General features: G+C 37.5%; 1 protein-coding gene across 1 annotated transcript in view; it reads left to right on the top strand.

Moving 5' to 3' along the window:
* MYH15 (myosin heavy chain 15) overlaps positions 1-14,218 on the top strand; it is a 186,117-nt gene that overhangs the window by 77,077 nt on the left and 94,822 nt on the right. Inside the window, 7 exon segments of the mRNA XM_029213706.1 lie at positions 168-300; positions 3,288-3,355; positions 4,189-4,237; positions 4,240-4,275; positions 7,818-7,935; positions 8,839-8,962; positions 10,761-10,897. Of these exon segments, the coding sequence (XP_029069539.1) occupies positions 168-300; positions 3,288-3,355; positions 4,189-4,237; positions 4,240-4,275; positions 7,818-7,935; positions 8,839-8,962; positions 10,761-10,897 (665 nt within the window).

The raw sequence follows: 14,218 nt of genomic DNA, 5'->3' as shown, positions 1-14,218 counted from the left end.
TGGGTTGCACATAGATTTCTGGAGTATTTATTCAGTACTGTTACATCAAACTGATTTAAAATTAAAGGACCCACACAATTTATGATTTTTTTAAAAGGGATACACAATTTTCTAAGTAACTTATGCATTCACCTCTTTTGTTACCTGAACTGCATGCCTTTCCAAAGGTGCCTTATAACATCAGTGGCTGGCTTGAAAAGAACAAAGCCTTTCTTAATGAAACAGTGGTGGCTGTATTTCAGAAGTCGTCCAACAGACTCCTGGCAAAACTCTTTGAAAATTACATCAGTACCAACACTGGTGAGTTGAAAAATCTTCCTCAATTTTTCAGCCTCCGAATGGAACCCATGTCTGCCTCAGCACTTATAAAATCCTGGCTTCTTTCTTGTGATATCTGTGTTTGATCCCTGTGGTCTGCGTCATCCCCTCTTATTAGCCTTTCCGTCCTCTGGCTGGTGGTTTTTCGGGGAAATGGTGCTCTAAGGTAGATAGATTTCAAGGAGACTGCTCCAGCCTGCTTTTATCTTCTACTTAACCAAGCTGAAGAGACAGCAGAAAACCATGTTTTGATAAGTGATTTGGGAGAGATAACAAGCTCCTTTAATACATATCCCCCAAATATCTTGGAATTCTCTTTCACAGTGCTTTTATATTATAGTAATGGGGTTTTTGTAAGCTTCATGAGAGCAGAGATTATGTCTCACTTGTTCAAGTGTATCCTCAAGCATGTAGCAGATGCCTGTTTAGCAGGCACTCCATAAATACTTGCTGACCAACTAACAACCAATCTTGTTTAGTAGTCTGTAATTTACAAAGCACTTTTAGATACATTATCTTACTCAATCCTTGTCCTAGCCCTTTTAGATTCATGTAAAGGGAAATCTCTCCCTATCTTATAGGAGCAAATACAGAATTAAAGTTTCACAAATCTACTGTTGAAAGGTAAACTCAGGCATATTAAAATTTTTAAGAGTTTACTTGAGGAAAAAGCAATTGAAATTGGCAGCATCAAATCAGAAGTGGTTAACAGCATTCCACCCACAGGAGCTCAGGGAGAGACTTTTATAGAAAAAAGGTAGAAGCAAAGTAAAGAAATTATTGATTTAGCTGTATCTAAAGCCCAGTTGGCTGTTTGTGATTGGTTGTCCTTAGCATTTTGATTTGGTAACCTTGGGGCATTAATAGACTTAGATTTTGTTTGCTTACATAGGCTGCCACACAGCATTAGAGCCACCTCAGTCTGATGGCCTCCTTGCTTCGTTAATTTAACACTACTAAATGGCAAAGGCAAGGTAGGAAACAGGACTTGTGCTTACTAGCCTCGTGCCTATTCCACTCTCACTGTCTTCTGGAAACAAACAAAACAGAGAGATGGACAGGCTACCTGGATTCAGGATCCAATTCAGACTTCTGCACCGTGATACAAAGCCTTGGAGGACACAGAGGCCAGGTTGCTGCCATTACCCTCACGTCTGGACTACTGCCAGCAGCAGAGGGACACAGTTGTCACAGTTCATAGCTGCCAGACTGGCATCTCCTGAGCAGAACTGGTCTTCAAACACGTTTGGTCCACACTGATTAAAAAAAAAAAATTGGAAGTTCTCGCGTACACATTTGGATTTCCTTTTTCTTTTGAAAAATGGAAATTATGGGAAAATAGAAAATCCGGCCAGTCTGGTTTCAGATGCCCTTGTAGCAATGGGGCAAACTGTACTAGCTGTTCTTTAAGTGGGATGTGTCCTCTTACTTTCTGACATTCTCACCCTCTTGTCTTACACCCAGCTTCAAGCTCACTCCTGTCCCCTGTTGCCTGCTTTGGGACTCCTGATGGCATGGCCAGGGAATGGAGAGAATTTAGCACTTCCCAGCCGCATTAGCACATGATGACATAATTCAGAAGCATGCCTGAAATCCTGTTGGCCCGCCTCAAGAGGAGCTTGAGAAATGGAATCTATTGGGTATGGACCTTGAAAATCTGCAGGTAGTGCGTTTGCTTGATTCTAATAGCTTCTAAAGTACCTCTGAGAAGTCTGATAAATAGTGGCCACATAAGTGTATGGCTCCCAGATGAGTAATTCTCTGGTCATAAGAAATCAGAGAGTGGTTTGGGCAGAGAATGAGAGAGGAAATTATTTTCTGACTCTTCCGGTTGTGCTGTGTTCTTTTGAAATAGAAGAGAATTGTCCAGAATGTCCTTTTTCATTATTTTTTAAGGACCCCCGGAACAAGGACTTGCCTCCAAGTTTCTGACTCATCCCAATTAAATTACTCATAATAACCATACTTTCTTCTGGAGAATCCAAATACTGTAAACCAGTTACAATTCTTTTAAAAAATTAAAGGAAGGTAGTAGTATCCCCTTCCCATGGGGAAGTACAAAGAAGTCAAGTGATTCACTTGGAAGGCTTGGGGCATGTCAATAGGACATCAGTGATTAAACTTCATGACATCTGCCTCAGCACAGTTGCTACTCAAGCTAGAGAGTATTTTATCAGTTTTTCATATTGACAGCTGGCCCTTTTTTTCCAGATTGCCTATGGGTTTTGTTGTTATGCTTTTGTACCTTCATGAGTTAGCGCTACACAAATGTTTGTAAAACAGTTTGGCTTAGCATAGATTCCTTTGCTTCAAGAAAGTGGGAATAGATTGTTTTTATAAATTACAGAAGTAATGCATGAGTGTTGCCCCAAACACAGACAATATAGAAAAACTAAAAAGAGGAACATAAAAGTTACCTTTGATCTCACATAGAGAGATCACAATTGCTAATATTTTAGTGTATACTCTACCCAACATTTTTTATGTATATAGTCACCCGTAATACAATCACACTTAAAAACATGTATACACACTCAGTATCATAATATACAAACAATTTTGTAGCCTAATTTTTCTCTCAAAATAAATCCGAGCAATCTTCCCATGCCAGTTATATGGATCTGCATCATCATTTTAAAAGATTGCAGTGTTTCATTGTACGCATACTCTTTCATAATTTAAGTAACCAATCTCCTGTTGGTAGACATTTGTTGCCATTTAAATTTTTTGCTTATTATTTTTTTTAATGACTAAACAATGCTGCAGTGAGTATCTGTGCACAGTTGCCTATTTCCTTAAGGAAAAGCACCAGAAATAGAGTTTTGTGTTGAGGCATGAATATTTTTAAAGCTTTTGGTAGACATAGCCATATTGCTTCTAGAACTTTGACACATTTATGCTTTCATCAGCAGGGTTTGGTAATGTGACAAAAAAGGGCCTTTTTAGTGCTTTTTTTCTTCTTATTTTAGCTCTACAGTTTGGGGAGAAGAAAGGCAAGAAAGGAGCTTCATTCCAAATGGTTGCATCTCTGCATAAAGTAATTTTTAATTGCATCTATTCATATATTAACTACCTCACAATCTGCATATGTTATTACTTAGTTGAAATTTTACATCTTCAAATAAGGATAAAGTATCTGAAGTTAACCAAGTTGGAAAAGTTAAAGATTATCTTGATATTAATGGACTTTCGTGGACACTGTCAGTGTCCTACTTAGATCCCCTTTATCAGCCCATCTTACCACTTATGAAAATATTAGCTCATAATAACTCACAGTTGCCAGAATTGCCCTTGGTCGAATGGGAAGCTAATCTGTCTCCTTACTCTCCTCTTCAGATTCTGGCCCCTCCCTTGTCTCAAGGAGGTACCAACTGTAGTATAATTGGTGCATTTGTGCTCAGAGCTTCTGCAGGACTCAGACTAAACTGAGTCTATACCACTGCTTTTTTCTCCCCCTGCCCTACTGTACTTCCCTCCTTCTGCAAATAAATCTCTTGAACGAGAATCTCCATCTCAGATTCTGCTTCCAGAGAAACTGAGCTAAGATAAAAATTTTCCAGGCAGGAAACTTGAGAAACAGTTTCTTTCTTCAAGCCATTTTATTGCCCATTCATAAAGTATTGCTACCAAATTTAAAACAGGTAGATATGATACACAACAGAACTATGTCAGTCAGATAAATATTGACTTGTCAAGGGAAGGAAATAATGTATTTTGGTAAGCAGGGAAGAATGTTGAATTCATTATTTTATTGTTGCTATGCATCTGGCTTTAAGACTAAGTTGGTCAACATGGAGACTTTTGTGACATAGATTGGTGTTTTTAATGATTTGCAAAGTGATTTTGTGTTGGTTATGATCTCTGTTTTAGGAAAACCTAAATAAGTTGATGACTAACCTGAAATCAACAGCACCTCATTTTTGAGATGCATAACTCCCAATGTGAACAAAATGTCAGGTAAATAGATTTCTTTGTAATCCACACTAGGAAATTCATTTGATTTAAGCTATGTTGAATGTCTTTTAATGAAATATTTACCAGTTTGTTTTATATAAGGGTGGATTTTCAGATAGAAAAGCTAAAATAAGTTAAAAGTGAGTTTTTTAAACCTCCTCAAGATTGCCTTTGAATTGAGATTCAAGTGGACATACAGAAGGATTTCACAAAGCAGACTCAATTGGATAACATTAGAATGGTTGACATTATCATTTAAATTCCTCCTTGAATTTCACGCTAAAATGTGGATGAGCTTCTGTGCCATTGTCTACAAGGGCAAAGTATAATAAGAAGGGATTGAATAATCAATTTGGGGATTAAAGTAGATATTTAAGCATAAAGGAAATCATTTGTTCCAAATTATCTAAATTGACCATAAAGAGAGTTTCTAAATCCATTTCTAATTGTTGAGAACTCCCTCTAGTCTTCCTTCATAATAGTAATATCTTCCCTCTCCTTAAAACTACCTGTCTCTTTAGTTATGTACTTCTGGGCAGTAGATACTTTTTAAGAAGTATTTTATTTTTCTTCCAATTTTATTGAGATATAATTGGCACGCAGCACTCTATACGTTTAAGGTATACAGCATAATGGTTTGCCTTACATACATCATGAAATGATTATAAGTTTAGTTGACATCCATCGCCTCTTATAGATACAAAAAAAAGAAAGAGAAAAAAAATGTTTCCTTGTGATGAGAACTCTTAGTATTTACTCTCTTAATAACTTTCAGCATACCATACTGCAGTGTTAACTATAGTCATCATGTTGCACATTACATCCCTTGTACTTGTTTATCTTAAAAATGGAGGTTTGTATCTTTTGACCACCTTCATCCAAGTTCCACTCCTCCACCCCACCTCTGGTAACCACAAATCGAATCTCTTTTTCTATGAGTTTGTTTGTTTTTTTGAAGATTCCACATTTAAGTGAGTGTGTCTGGCATTTTCACCATAAGCTTCTTTGCTATTAACATCTTTGCCCCAAGCATTTTTGCTGCAAATGTTTTCCCCACATAACTAATTGGCCATAAGGCAATTTTGTCATAAAAGATAAAATAACAAAAAATAAAAGAGGGACATTAAAAAGGACATAATGAAACATGAAAAATATATAACAAAATTAAAAAGACTATTGTAAAATATTTGAATAAATTTAAAATGTGTGTAGATTCACGACAATACGGTACAAATATCTGATTTTACTTTGTGGGTTGAACCTAAGCATTTATCTTCCAAGTCTTTGTTCATAGTTCATTATACATTTTTTGGCTTGTTGATTCATCTCCTTGTTCTGCATCACACATTTTCTTTTTTGCTAAAATTTCTTCCCTCATTGAGAGAGGTATCGGTTTCCAAATACTAGGATACATGTTTGTAACTGAGCTTTGTGTTGTGTTATGAAAGCCTTCCACACTGTTGTTTGTTCTTGGCATATTGTCACATGTCTGTTGGTAGATGTTCCAAGTTCTATGGAAAATGTGGGTTCAACTCTGCACCTCTGAGGCCCTCAGCCTCTTTCAGATTCATGTATAGAAAATGGGAGTATTGTGTCAATGGAGAAATGAAACCAAATTGTCAACCGGTTGAAACCAAACTGTCAACCAGTTATTTTATCTTTTATGGCAAAATTGCTGCATGGCCAATTAGTTATGCGGTGAAAACATTTGTAGCAAAAATGCTTTTGACAAAGAAGCTTATGGTGAAAATATCTAGAACCATAAATGAGATTGTATGGTATTTGTCTTTCTCTGTCTGGCTTATTTCCCTTAGCATAATGCCCTCGAGGTCCTTCTGTGTTATCACACATGGCAGGATTTCCTCCTTTTATATGGCTGAATAATATTCCACTATACACATATACCACAACTTTTTTATCCATTCATCCATCAGTGGACACTTAGAATGTTTCCATTTCTTGGCTTTTGTAGTGAATACTTTTTGATGAATGGATGGTGCTAGGGCGGTGATGAGATAGATAGGTGGTGGTGAATTATTTATGTTTTTAATTAACAAAACAAAGTTTTTACAGATATTAATTACATGGATCACTTTCCTTACATCTTGGATTTGAAGATTCCCAGGCTTCTGTTTGGAATTACAGGCTTCTGTGGAGCTTGGTTGGAGGCTGTCAGCCTCAAAGTTGTATATGTGACAAGCACTTATGTCTTCAGAGCACTAATCACCCTTGGAATATGTAGCCAGATGTTGTTGATTCTGATTTCTGAGGTTCTGTAGTACCTTGCATTTTTATTAACCTCCTGTAATTAAGACTCCCATCTTGACAGCCTGTGACCTATTCTGGGAAAGTGTGATGCTAAACAATGATGCTGCAGTTTGAGTTTTTGCAATGCAAACCCTTCATGTGCATTCACGCTGTGTGTTTTTGCCTCATTGTTTCTTATCAGCTGGGTTTCTGAATGCATCTAGGGACACTGCTTCCATCTAGCAAGGAATCTAATTAGCTACCTCTATTTTGGAGCAATTCTGTTACCTATTAGTTGACTCCCATCGAATCAGCTCTGATTTCAGCAGGTTTTTTTTTTTTTCCTAAGTCTTAAGAGAAAGTCATAAGAAAAGCTTCATGATCTAATCAAAACAGTTCTTCATATGTCCTTAAAGGGAATGAGCATGCTTGACCCTATTGTGTCATAGAACTCCGCTTCTGCTCCTTCTTACAGATGATCTGTTTCTGTCTATGAAAGGGATGGGAGTGCAGGACTATGAATATATGGCTTAGAGTTTATTTCTGTGACCCCGGGCATAAGCAGAGAATCATCTCATTCCATTTTCCTTATAACACTCTAGCAGGTCTTTGTTAGGAGAGTGCTGCTTGGCTTCTTCCAGAAGCCTTGCTGAGAGCCAGATACAGTGGCTCATTGGTTGGCTTTTCTAAGGCTCCTATCAGAGATTGCAGCTGCAGTTCTAGTGGGCTCCATCTCAGGAACAAAGGGGTACTAGGAGAATGCTTATACGATCGAATACAACTTAGGCTTTCTCAAGATAATCAGGAGAGAAAGTAGGCCGGGATGTGGCCCATTCTTTCCTAATACAGAACAGTAAACACAATGTTGTGGCTGTTCTCATCTTCTCCTTTCATTATATTCCCCCTTCTTGTAATCCCTCCCCTTCTTACTTGGAGATGCCAGTTCTCTTTTGTGTTTTATCCCCTCTTTAGCTGGTTTTTGGCTGGCAAATGGGTATAATGCCAGTCATTTACATTCTAGCAAAGATGTATTTTTTTCATCTTCTAGGAGTGTTTGCTTATAAAATCTCGACTAACTGTGAACTAAGGGTTTCATTCCAGGTAAATCCTATTCAGGGACTCCTACATAATAGGATGGGTACTTTGAGTGCCATGAAGCTGGGAGTGAGTGAATCCTCTTCCTTATGACGTAGAGAACACTAGATTCAAACTCTTTTAACCTCAGATGCAGCAATTAGGACAAAATCTAGGGTAAGCATTTTTTTAGACATGGACTCATTGTGACCGTTTTTCTTCAGATGTAATGGATGCTTATTTGGTTCTACAGCAGCTGCGCTGTAATGGTGTCTTGGAAGGGATCAGGATATGCAGTGAAGGTTTTCCAAACCGACTGCTGTATGCTGATTTTAAACAAAGGTAAACATACATCCCAGGATCCAAGAAGTCTGTGGCAGTCCATTTCTTTTTCTTCTCTTGGAGTGTTTAGGCATGCATTGTTTGTTTGGTTGATATCCTCCAGACTACAGATCGATGTGTTTTGGTGGCGGTGAGATATATGATGACAGAGTTCCATTATTATTTCCCCTTAAATCCAACATCTATGTAGCTGTAATATCCTTAAATCTCTATTACTGGATAATAGACCCACATATAGAAGAAATATATAGAGAAGAACGATATGGAGGCTGAATTGAGTCTCTGAAATGTTGTATGTACTTAATCGTAGCTGCCATCCAAGCAGGCTGTTGCTTTACTGCAATCCTGTGAGAGGAAGGAAGCCAGCAGGGAGTGCAGCAGAAGGCGGAAGAGGCACCTTTGCTTTCTATTTCCCAGATTCTAAATGTGTAAATTATAGGTGATCAAGCAAATGTGAGCAAAGTAGAGTAGAGTAGAAAGAGTACCTGTGTCAGAATTAAGAAGTATATTTCTAGCTTTCCACCAATTCACCATTAGGGTGAGGGAATCTTGGAAAAGACCTTTGACGTCTCTGCTTTTCAGTTTCCTTATCTGCACGATAGAGATGTACTTAAGCCTGCCTCTTTCTTTCTCTTTCTCCTAATCTCTCTCTCCCTCCCTCCCTAATTGAGCCGAGAATCAAGTGAGGTGGTCTCTACAGCACTATGAAAAGTACAAACTATTATTCCAAAGTAAGGAATTATTGCTCGTATCCTCATTATTACTACCAAGAGTTTTGTGAAAATTGAACATATTGGTAGGAGGGGTGGAAGTCTATATATACCTCCTTTTGTCTCACTTGTCCAGATTTTTCTTTATTTGCACCTCAACCTCAGGATTTATTCTTTACTTATTTTAAATTAGGTACTACATTCTGAACCAAAGGGCCTTTCCAAAGAGCAAGTTTGTGAGCAGCAGAAAAGCAACTGAAGAATTACTTGGCTCCTTGGAGATAGACCATACACAGTACCACTTTGGAATCACTAAGGTAACCAGAGAACTGCAAAGAATGCTTTTGGAGAAGAGTGGGAGGAAAGTCTGTGTATCTTAAAATACCCATGAAAGTGCAATTATAAGGCATTCTACAGCTCTTGTGACCACAGCTAATACAAACAGAGCTCCGATGAAACTGAAAACTTCAGCACTATTTGAGAGAGCAAATTCAAAATTCAATGCTTTTTGAACCTCAGTCTTGACTACATTTACATTTTTATAATTATTCATCTAAGCAAGTTTGTGCCAAGATATAAAATACCGAATCAACTTTAGTGTGCTAGAAAATGTGTATACACATCAGAGCTAGACAAAATTGAACCAGCTTACTGGAGATAACTGCTTGTCTGCATGTGAACTGATTCATTCACAAGTACACTTTCAGGAAATTAATTCTGAAAGACTGTCTAAAAATGTTAAGGTCGGGCTTTCCTGGTGGCGCAGTGGTTGAGAGTCCGCCTGCCGATGCAGGGGACGCGGGTTTGTGCCCCGGTCCGGGAGGATCCCACATGCCGCGGAGCGCCTGGGCCCGTGAGCCATGGCCACTGACCCTGCGCGTCCGGAGCCTGTGCTCCGCAACGGGAGAGGCCACAGCAGTGAGAGGCCCGTGTACCACAGGAAAAAAAAAAAAAAGTTAAGGTCAACCCTACCATCCAAAAAATTAATCCAAAATTAATTTCCTTAAATGTGATTCACTAAATTCTGCTTCATCTTGAAGATCTTAACATGATCCACATATTTTGGGAAACTTCTGACTAACAGATTTGGTTTTATCCATTAGTCAATATCAGGTTGTTTCTAATGACATCCATATAAAGGCCAAATTATTTGAAGGAGAATTGGAGGGTCTGGGATGAAGAGCTTAAGAAAAAGAACTCTGTTGGACATGATTATAAAATATTACTCAACTCCCACATTTTGAATACCTGAGAGTCTGTTTCTGCTGGTTTTCACTCCTGGTGCCTTGCTTCCTTGTATGTTTAGTTATTTTTGCTGTATACTACTCATCTAGGGCAGGACTAGCATGAGTTGAGACAGCCTCCTAAGGCACAAAATTTAAGGCAGCACTCACTCTTCAGGTTGTATAAGCACTGACTTGTACAACCCTGAAAGTGAGTGCTTCCTTAAAATTTGTGCTTTAGGTACCTCACTCACCTCATCTTGGCCATTACTAATGATTCTTGAAAAAATATTTATGTGTATTTTTTATTGTCTAAGACAAAAGTGACTTTCTCTAGAGCAGAGGTCAGCAAATTATGGCCTAAGGGTCATATCCATGGCCTATTTTTTATATGGCCCCCCTAGCTGAATATGGTTTGGCATTTTTAAAGAGGAAGAAGAAGAAATAGAAGAAAGAGAGGAGGTGGAGGAGGAGGGCGATGGGGGTGGGAGTGGAGGTTCTACAGAGACTGTATGTGGCCTGTAAAGCCTAAAAGTATTTACTATCTGGCCCTTTACAGAAAAACTGTGCAGACCCCTGCCTGGGCCTATCTTAAAACGTAAACCAAGTTCCCTAGACAACCTAGACATTACTAATAGATCAGGAGGAGGATAGTCTAAGTTCTTAAGGAACCAATATAACCACAGGATTAAATAAAGTTGTTTTTGTGTGTGTGTGTGGCAAACTTTAGGTTTATAAAACCAAACTTTCTAGAATTTACATTTTACACATTAAGAAATATTAACAAGTAGTAGAACTGATAAACAAATACATCAATCGCTCATAGGGCCATTCAACAGGCATTTACTGAATGCCCACTATGAGTAGAACTAACATCTGACATTTCTTTTAGGTGTTTTTAAAAGTCGGCTTTCTGGGCCAACTGAAAGCAATGAGAGATGAGAGACCATCTAAAGTCTTTACATTGTTCCAAGCCAGGGTATGGGGAAAATTGATGCAAATCAAATTCCAGAGGATTCTGGGAGAGAGGTATGATATCCCCACCCTGTGTCCCCACTGCTAGAGTAATGGTGTGCCTCAGTCAATGTGACTTTAGCTCATTGCCTTACAATAGGTCAGGGTAAAGAGCTCTGCCACCTCTGCTTAGTCTGGGACTTAATTTGAAATTTTTAAAATTATGGAACACCAAACAGAGCACAAAGGGCTTCTATTACCCTATCTAACTAAGAATAAGCATAATTCAGATATTTCTTGCACTGCTTCCAGTCTTCCCTTTGGAGGGATTCTTTATAATTGGCCAAGTCTGGATCTCTGAGAGCAGTGTGACTCATAATTCAAAACAGAAGCAGACCTAGAAGTGTTTGCATGCATCTCACAGCCAGCTCTGTGGGGAAGTTTGCTGCAAAGTAGGTAGGTGTTCTGATCACTTTACAGCCTCCCCTGGGTCAGAAACTTACTCTTGGTGACATGTAACCATAACTCTGTTACTTCATTTCAGGCAGGTTCACTAGGGACATTTATCATCACCTCTGGACACTGAGGCATAGGTTTTGTTTAATAGAAGAAAACCTTTAATAGAATCATGGAAAGCAAGCTAACAAAATATCCAAACAGAGGGACTATGAGTAAGGGATTCTGTGGTTGTCGTATTTACTTTTTACCATAGCACAGTTTACCTTCTGGAGAGAGGTCCACAGGTCTTGGTATAATTTGCTTACTTGACAGTCTGTTAATTCCCTCTGTTTCCCCAAAGAAGAAAAGTATTATTACATGGTGATGTCAAGGATATTAGAGAGACATTTACTAAGAGTCTTCTGTGACCTCCATACAGTGCCCAATGTGGTGTGGGAGTTTATGAGAGTTTGGGGTTCAGGAGACATGCCTTCTATGACCAGTTTTGTAAACTTGGGTAAGACTCTTAATTTCTCAAGTTCACTTCCTTCATCTCTAAAATGAGGTCTTTACTATCCATTCTCTCTAAATCATAGAATGACTTTAAAGGAATTATTATGTAATATTTAAAATACAAAAAATACAGAAAATATTATAATGCATACTCACGGAGCTATCATCAAAGTACATCAGTTCCTAACATTTTCTCTGTAATATCTCACAACTTAAAAATAAATAATTAAAAAAGTTGAAACCCTTTTTGTATTTCTCCCTTGATCCAGATCCTATTCCTAGCTCCTGAGATCCTGAATTCATTTTTATCCCTCTGTTTCATTCATATTTCATATATAAAGCATATAAAGTTTAACATTCTTCTGTAGTTACTCACAATATATTTAAAAAATAAACTAACAGACTCAGTTGAAGCCCCTTGCATATTTCTCCCTTGATCCAAGTTCTGTGGAGATATGCAGGTGTCCTTAAAAAGTTACATGATTTTGCATGTTTTTAGTCTTCACATAAATATGCTCTGTGTATTATCTTAAAATTTGTTCTTTACATTCAGTACTAGCTTTTAAATTTATTAATGTTGATAAATCTAAGGTTAGCTTATTGATCTTAACTGTTATATAGTATTCCATCATATGAATATACCACAATTTATTTATCCATTTCCCAGCTCAAGTAAACTTAAGTTATTTAAAAGTTTTTGCTATTACAAACAGTTCTGCAGTGACATTTTTGTAAATGTCTTCCCCTGCATATATGCAAGAGTTTCTTGAGGGCAGTGTTACTCAAAATGCTGGTCCATTGGCTGATAGTACCTAGGTAGCAGCTAACCGAGGCCCACACTTCGAGTGGCATTTCTCTAAGGTATGAATTATTAGGTTTTAGGCTATACACAACTCCAGCTTTATGAGATGTTGCCAAAATGCTTTCTGTTTTGCCCTTTACCAGAAGTATATGAAAGTCCCATGGCTCTATATTCTCACCAACTTGTGGTATTTCAACTTCAAAGACTTTTGCCAGACTTAGTCATATTTCTGACTTTGGGGAAAGATATCGTTTTCCTCTTAATATCATGTTTTCTGTAGATTTTTTTTTGGTAGATATGATTTATTGTATAGAGGACATTTGTTCCATCTTATTTTGTTAAGCACGTTTACCAAGAAAGGGTTAAATTCTTCTTTTGCATCTAACCCATAAATGTGTTGAATTAAATTAATAGATTAAAAAAAGTTAAACCCACTTTGTTTATAAAATATGATATTTTTCAAACATTGTGGGATGGGTTATAGTATTATAGTATTTTTGCCTCAATGTTCATGAATAAGTTTGGCCTGTAATTGTTTCTTCTGCTGTTATCTGACTTTGAATCAAGGTTACCTTAACCTCATAAAAGAGTTAGGCAATATTTTCTCTTTTCAAAACATGAAACAATTTATTTTGATTATCTGTCTTTGAGTGCTTGGTAAAATTTGCCTATAAAACCATCTAGATCTGGTGTTTCTTTCATGACAGATTTTACAATTTTGATTTAATTTATTTAATAGATATAAGCCTATTGAGATTTTTTTCTTCTTGAATCAGTTTAGATTAATTTCTTTCTTTTTTTTTTTTTTCAGTACGCGGGCCTCTCACTGTTGTGGCCTGTCCCGTTGCAGAGCACAGGCTCTGGACGCGCAGGCTCAGCGGCCATGGCTCATGGGCCCAGCTGCTCCACGGCGTGTGGGATCCTCCCGGACTGGGACACGAACCCGTGTCCCCCTCATCGGCAGGCAGACTCTCAACCACTGTGCCACCAGCGAAGCCCTAGGTTAATTTCTTTAAAAAAAGAAATTTTACATTTCTTTTAAAATCTTCCAATTTGCTAGATTATAATTTTTAATCTCTATCATATCTACAACTATGTTTCTAGGGCATGATCATAGATTATTTTATTTTAGAGTATTATCACTCCTAGTATTGTTTATTTATGCCTTCTCTTTTTCTTGCTTATTCATGTCAGATGTTTATTTAATTATACCATTTAATAACCCACCTTTAAATTTTTTCTTTATTTTTTTTGTTTTCTTGTTCATTAGTTTCTGACCTCAGCTTTATTCTTTCCTTCCCTCCACTTGCTTGGGTTTATTTTTCTTAATTCACAATTTTTTTCAGTGTGTCTAATCAGCTGCTTAATTCTTCCTTTGAGTATTTGATTTCAACGACTATACTTTTCAGTACTGGACATTTTCTATGGTTCTCTTTCAAATCTGTCTGCCCTTTTATCATAGTGGCTCATTTCTTTCTTGTTTTTTTCAGTTCTTTCCTTTATGTCTTTAATAATTCTTAAGAAGTATTTTATGATCTCCACCAGATTGTTCAATTATCTGAAATTCTTGGGGGTTTAATTAAACTTTTTATTGTGGGTGCTCACCCTCACTTATGGTTGAATTTTTTTCTATATGTGTTTCT

Source organism: Monodon monoceros, unplaced genomic scaffold (assembly GCF_005190385.1).
Source record: "Monodon monoceros isolate NGI ecotype Baffin Bay Population unplaced genomic scaffold, NGI_Narwhal_1 Super_Scaffold_11, whole genome shotgun sequence".
Classification (NCBI taxonomy): Eukaryota; Metazoa; Chordata; class Mammalia; order Artiodactyla; family Monodontidae; genus Monodon; species Monodon monoceros.
This window is presented reverse-complemented; position numbering and strand designations above follow the sequence as displayed.